The sequence below is a fragment of the Myotis brandtii genome, unplaced genomic scaffold, assembly GCF_000412655.1.
Source record: "Myotis brandtii unplaced genomic scaffold, ASM41265v1 scaffold363, whole genome shotgun sequence".
Classification (NCBI taxonomy): domain Eukaryota; kingdom Metazoa; phylum Chordata; class Mammalia; order Chiroptera; family Vespertilionidae; genus Myotis; species Myotis brandtii.
In genome coordinates, this window is record NW_005363938.1 from 5,699,707 (window position 1) to 5,706,127 (window position 6,421).

Consider the following 6,421-nt stretch of genomic DNA (forward strand, 5'->3'; position numbering starts at 1 on the left):
GCCCTGCCATGCTGCCCTGGAGAAGCCCACGAGCACCTGCTGGCTCCCAGCTGTTTCTCCACCAGCGTAGCTGGGCCAGAGCACGGGCAGACCCTGCCCTGGGGGCCAGTCTCCGGGTCCCCAGCTCCTCCCCACTATTTGATGGAATTCTTAATCGTCCACCTCTGTCCCGTGCAGCTGCGGAGGATGAGGTCAATGCCAGCCAGGCCACGGTTCTCCACCTCCAGGCAACGCCCAGTGCCCTTATTCATAATGGCTCCATTCTGGGTAAAAGGAGGCGAGGGAGGGAAAGGGGGAGGGGAAGGAGGAGGAAGAGGGGGAGGGAGGGAAAGAGAGAAAGAGAGAGAGAAAGAGAGAGAGAGACTTAACCACCTTAGTGCCCAGCACATGGCCTCTCATGGGAACAGTCCTGTACAGGAGAGCGATCACTGGGGCCTCCTCTGGAAATCGTCAAGTCAGACAGTAAATAAGCTTCATCCAGTCTGAGTGGCTGAACCAGGTGATGAGGATTGATGGGAAATGGTGTCAGAAGGAGGAATTTCCAGGGACATTCGAGGTCTGACTTTCTTCATCTTACTGGCTCCAGGTACTTAGCCGATTTCAGGAACATCACCCCCACACCCTTCTCCCAAGATGTAGCAGAGCCAACCACGCCTATCGCTGCTGCAGGGATCCGGAAGGCTGTCTCCCACGAAATCCCCCCACTAATTTCAGGAACATCACCCCACACCCTCCTCCCAAGATGTAGCAGAACCAACCAAGCCTATCACTGCTGCAGGGATCCGGAAGGCTGTCTCCCACGAAATCCCCCCACTGATCCCCCCCAAATATACTCTGGGTCCAGGCGCCTGGTCCAGGGCTGGGAGACCTTCGGTGCACTGTGCTGGATACCCATGGGGAAGCCAGATTGCCCTGTGATCCGCAGCATCCTCACCTGCTCTGGGGTGCCAGCCCTGTCCATGGAGCACTCACCTGGATGAAGTTCCACCTCTTGTACAGGCTGCTCTTGACCTTGTCGCAGTCAAGCAGTTGGGGCAACCGACTCTTGGAGTTGTCTACCAGGCAGCGGGTGTCGGGGAGGAGCGTGGTGGTCCCCAGGGCTCCCAAGTGCAGAAAGCCTTCCTTGGTGTAGCGGGCCAGCTGGGGAGAGAGAGCAGAGTGGCAGGGGAGGAGGGTCAGGAGGGTAGGGGCGAGACCATGAAGGAAAACAGGGTTGAGGTCTGCAGGTCTCACCCAGGCCTCTGTTCGCGCTGCAGCCCTGGCTACCATCTCAGGCCTGTCACACACCCACATCCCCAACTCACAGGGGAGCCCTGACCAGGAGGCCCTCTGGTTTGCTAAGCCAGGATACTGATTCCCCTCATCCACTCTGATTTTTTCCTAAGCATGTCCTCGTCAGTGTTTCAGGAGTCCAGCCTCTGTGCAGCAGCACAGGGAGCAGGAATAAGTAAGTGAAGGAGCAAGATAGCTGATTTCTAAAGCGTGGGTCCACTCTGATTTTTTCCTAAGCATGTCCTCGTCAATGTTTCAGGAGTCCAGCCTTCTGTACAGCAGCACAGGGAGCAGGAAAAAGTAAGTGAAGGAGCAAGATAGCTGATTTCTAAAGCGTGGCTCTGCTTCCGGCTGGCTGGGCCGCCTTGAATAATTCACTTAACCTCTCTGAGCCACCATTTCCTCCTCCTTTGTAATTGGGGATTAATGAAATCTACTGCTGCAAAGGACCCAAAGAGGCAGTGCCCGCAAGAAGGAATAGACATTATTAAAAAGCATTCAACCTCATAGGCTCTTAAATAAATAAAATAGCAATGAGATACCACATTTTTAAAAAGAACTTATTCCTATTTTTTCAAGGATAGCATAAGATGGGCTGGCAGGAGGGTAAATTACTACAAACTTGCAAAAAGGGGATTTCAAAATACACACGTTGTGCTTTTAAAATGTTCTCCTTTGACTCAATAAATCTACTTTTAGAAATGTATCCCAGGGAAATAATCAGAACTGTGAACAAAACTTTATGTATAGGGTGTTTACTGCAACATTATTTATAACATCCTACATGTGCAACAACACAGCCCTGGTATTGGCTTTCTGCTCCATGTAGTACTGCAAGGAGTGCTGGGCGATTGTGGGAAATTGCAAAAATGGCCTCATCCTTCACTCTTCCTCCTGTAAAACGTTGGTAACGTGACTCTGCAGCAGTTTCCATCATATCGGTGACTTGCTTTGGCCAACAGAATGAAGAAGATGTGAGGATGTGCCTATTCCTGAATTAGACCTTGCATACTTCCACCCACCTGAAACCTTGCTGCCACCACTGTAGTAAGCTCAGGACGGACTGCTAGAGGATGAGGGACAACCACCAGACAAGGGGATGATGTCATCAGAGGTCAGGTAGCCCTCAGCCAACCTGATAGCTGATAGGAGGCTCGTAAATGAATCCCGTCAAGATCAGCTGAGTCTGGTCCAGATCACAGAACCATCCAGCTGGCCTATGCACTCATGAGAAATAATAAAGGCAGACTGTTTCATGCCACTAAGTGTGGGATAGTTGTTATGCAGCAATAGCTAACTGATATAGAGATGGCGTTGCCTGCCAACTGTTACCCCAGCAGGGTTCCACTCTCCTGCCTGTCCGCATTGTTTAAAACTCTGTATTCCAGTGGTTCTCAACCTGTGGGTCATGACCCCTTTGGGGGTTGAACGACCCTTTCACAGGGGTCACCTAAGACCATCCTGCGTATCAGATATTTACATTACGATTCATAACAGCAGCAAAATTACAGTTATGAAGTAGCAACGAAAATAATTTTATGGTTGGGGGTCACAACATGAGCAACTGTATTTAAAGGGCCAGAAGGTTGAGAACCACTGCTGTATCCCAACTTTTGAAGAAATGGATTCACCTGCCATTCACATTCCTTCAGGGGCAGGGACTGTGTCCAATTCCTTTCATTCATTGCTAGGAGGGCCATCACAGACCAAGCACTTAAAAATGTGTTTGTGAATGAGCACATTGTAAATCTAGTAAACATCCTCATTTAAAAAAAACAAATGAAGCTCCATCTACATTTAAACTCTACAAGCATGTTTTGAAGGCTCCTCTGTGTGCCCAGCCTGGGACAGCCTTCTGGGTATATAAGGATGGGCTGTGTTCCCACTGAGATGGTCCCAGTGCAGGCTGGTGAGGGCAATGAGAGAGGCTAGCACGCACCTCCTGTGTGTTCTTACAGTCTTAAGCGGTAACTAGAGTAGGAGTGATGACTATCGATATAAAGGTTCCTAAACAAATAAAAAAGTAAAATGACCAGCTTGCAGGTAGTGAAGGCATACTCTGCATCGTTTCTAAGATTGTACAGGGGGTAAATAATGGAATTGCCACAAAACCCTGTGAAATAGGTGCTACTACTCACCCCATTTTAAAGATGAGGAAACCAAGGCATGAAGACATCTGGTCACCCGGTGGCCCTGGCCTCTGTTGGGTGCCTAGAGGCCCTATGGTTGGTGGCCCTGGCCCAGCAGCTGAGCAGCAGAGGGGCCCCTCCCAGAGGACCCTCTCCTCCTCCCAAGAGCCTGGGCGTTTCTGGCCAGGGATGGGGCAAGAAGGCTGCTCTGCTCAGGGACACGAGTGCCTCTTCTCAGGGGATAAGATTCTCCTCGGGCCGCTCTAAGCTCCTGGTAGAAGCTGCTCAGAAACCCTCTGCTCTGATCCCCAAAGGGAAGCCTGCCCGGTCCCCCCGAAACAAGTGGCAGAGAGTTTATGAAGTGCCCTTGAGAGAAATGCAGTTAACATGTGCTTTAAACTCAAATTAATTCCAAATCAGAGTAATTGTTAGAGGCAAAGTGATAAGAAAATCAGAAACTCTCCCCACCCCTCCTTAAACAATGTCTCTGAATATATTTAAATTCACCAAATGCAAAGTGATGAATGACAACAAGCTGCCTTTATGTTCAGGGGAAAGATATACACAGCTGCTTATTGAAATTATGCATCAATCTATTATCCAGCAGGCAAATGAGTAGCGCTAAGAACATTAATTAACTAAACATATCTGTGACCCAGATGTTTAAAGAGTGACGCTAAATGCCCCTGGGAGTTAGGGCATGAAACAAGGAGACCCAGGCTGCTAGGACCTGCAAAGGCCACACACCAGCCCCAAGCCCTGCAGGCATCCGGGTGGGCAGGGGGCTGAAGAGGCCTCTAGGATTTCTGTCCTGGGGGAAGGCTGGTTCTCATACCGGAAGTACCAGGACACGTGTATAGGCTCTGTTGGCCCCGCCAAGGGGCCAGGGTCAGGGGAAGGGCGCTGTGGTCTGAATGGAACGTGGGGCTTACGAGGCAGGAGGATGGTAAGTGCTGAGACCTGACATCCCTCTCTCCTTTTCCTCCACTCCTGGATTGAGAGTCTGCCTAGTCCACCGCCCCCCACTTCCCACCCCCGTGCTCCCTCTTTAAACACCTCTGCTCCCTGTCCTCTGTAAGTCCAACAGGCTCTCCATCTCCAGGGCCTTGCTCCAGCAGTCACCCTGCCTGGAAATGCTTTTTATTGGCCTTCCTCTAGGACTTTCTGGCTTCAGAATTCCCAGACCTCAATGCAGGTCTCTCCATTCCACAATGTCTTTCTTCTCTAATGCATTCTGTCATCTCCCGTCAAGTCTTTGGCACAACACAGATCCATACACTGGCTACTCGGGGTCCCTTGCATTTTCATATGAATTTTAGGGTCAGCTTTTCCATTTCTGCAAGCAAGGCCGTTGGATTTTGACGGTGATTGGATGGAATCTCTAGGTTAGCTCAGAACTGCCATCTTCACAGTGGTGGGTCTTGAACATGGGAGACCCTTTTTATTTAGGTCTTTCATTCCTTTCAACAGTGTTTGGTTGTTTTTGGTGTACAAGTCTTAAACTGCTTTGCCTACATGTGTTCCTAAGCATCTTCTCTTTTTTGATGCTATTGTAATGGTACTGATGTCTTATTTCCTTTTCAGATTTTTATTGCCGCCAGTGTATGCAGTACTGTCTTCCGTGAACCGCAGGCCGCCATCTGGTACCTCGTGGTCACCCAGAACTGCAGGCTCAGAAGGTCCCCTTGGTTCCTGCCTCCACGGACCAGGGTCAAATGCCAGCTGCCCGCACCCACTGCAGACCCACCCGTATTCCACTGTGCCTGGGCCTCACCCTCGCTCTCTCAGCTTTTCCCTCACTTCTTGTGCCTCTCTGTCAGACAATACCCTTCTCACCCCTTCAGGGCCTAGATTTTAAAAATGTGTCCTTCCTCCTCCATCCCTAGCCTGGTGTCCTGCGCCTTCACGGCCCTCCGGGGATCTTGTCTCCTCCTTTGTTTGGAAGTTATGGCTCCTACCCCTCAAAACCTGACTTCCTTCACATTCCCTCACTTCCTCTCAGTCTCGGCCCTCTCCTCACTCTGCAGGCACCTTAAGTCATTATTTCTCCTGTCTCTTTCATTTCTTCCAAGCTACAAACATAATCAAATATTTATGCCCCCCCCCCCAAATCCTCTCCAGTCACAGCTCTTATTACCTCCTAATTTTGTCCTTGGAGTTCCTCTCTCTAATTCCTCAGTGCCTTGCAATTTGGCTTCTACCACCACTACTCATGGCAATTGTCAACAAGATCCATTAATTATCAACTTCAATTGCTTTTTCTTTGTCTTTATACTAGAGGCCCAGTGCACAAAAATTTGTGCACTGGTGGTGGGGGGGGGGTCCCTCAGCCCGGCCTGTGCCTTCTCGCAGTCTGGGACCCCTCAGGGGATGTCCACCTGCTGGTTTAGGCCCGCTCCCTGGGGGATTGGGCCTAAGCTGGCAGTCAGACATCCCTCTGGCAGCCCAGGAGACCTCGGGGGATGTCCACTTGCCAGCGGGGAGCAGGCTTAAGCTGCAATTGGACACCCTTAGCGCTGCTGAGGAGGAGGCGGGAGAGGCAGCCGTCAGCCTGGCTTGTGGCTGAGCAGAGCTCCCACTGACCACCAGGGGGCGGCTCCTGCATTGAGCATCTGCCCCCTGGTGGTCAGTGTGTGTCATAGTGACCAGTCATTCCCAGTCGTTCTGCTGCTAGGGTCAATTTGCATATTACCCTTTTATTATATAGGACAGAGGCCTGATGCATGGGTGGGGGCCGGCTGGTTTGCCCTGAAGGGTGTCCCGGATCAGAGTGGGGGTCCCGCTTGGGTGGCTGGCCAGCCGGGGTGAGGGGCTGAGGGCCATTTTCAGGCTGGCCAAGCCCCCCAGCAGGGACCCTCACCCCATGGGTGTGTGGCCAGCCTGGGTGAGGGGCTGAGGGCTGTTTTCAGTCTGGCCACACCCCCCACACCCCCTTCAGGGTGGAGGTCCCCGCTGGGGTGCCTGGCCAGCCTGGGTGAGGGGCTGATGGCTGTTTGCAGGCTGGCCACAGCCCCTTCAGG

The 6,421-nt window shown here is 51.6% G+C and overlaps 1 protein-coding gene across 1 annotated transcript in view; it reads right to left on the bottom strand.

The window, feature by feature from the left end:
- Positions 1-6: 6 nt before the first annotated feature.
- Positions 7-6,421, bottom strand: part of WBSCR17 (Williams-Beuren syndrome chromosome region 17) — a 421,415-nt gene continuing 415,000 nt past the window's right edge. Inside the window, exons 11-12 of the mRNA XM_005872044.2 lie at positions 973-1,140; positions 7-263 (exon numbers count right to left, since the gene is read on the bottom strand). Coding sequence (XP_005872106.1) covers positions 135-263; positions 973-1,140 — 297 coding nt within the window. The 3' untranslated portion in view covers positions 7-134. The remainder of the gene's footprint in view (positions 264-972; positions 1,141-6,421) is intronic.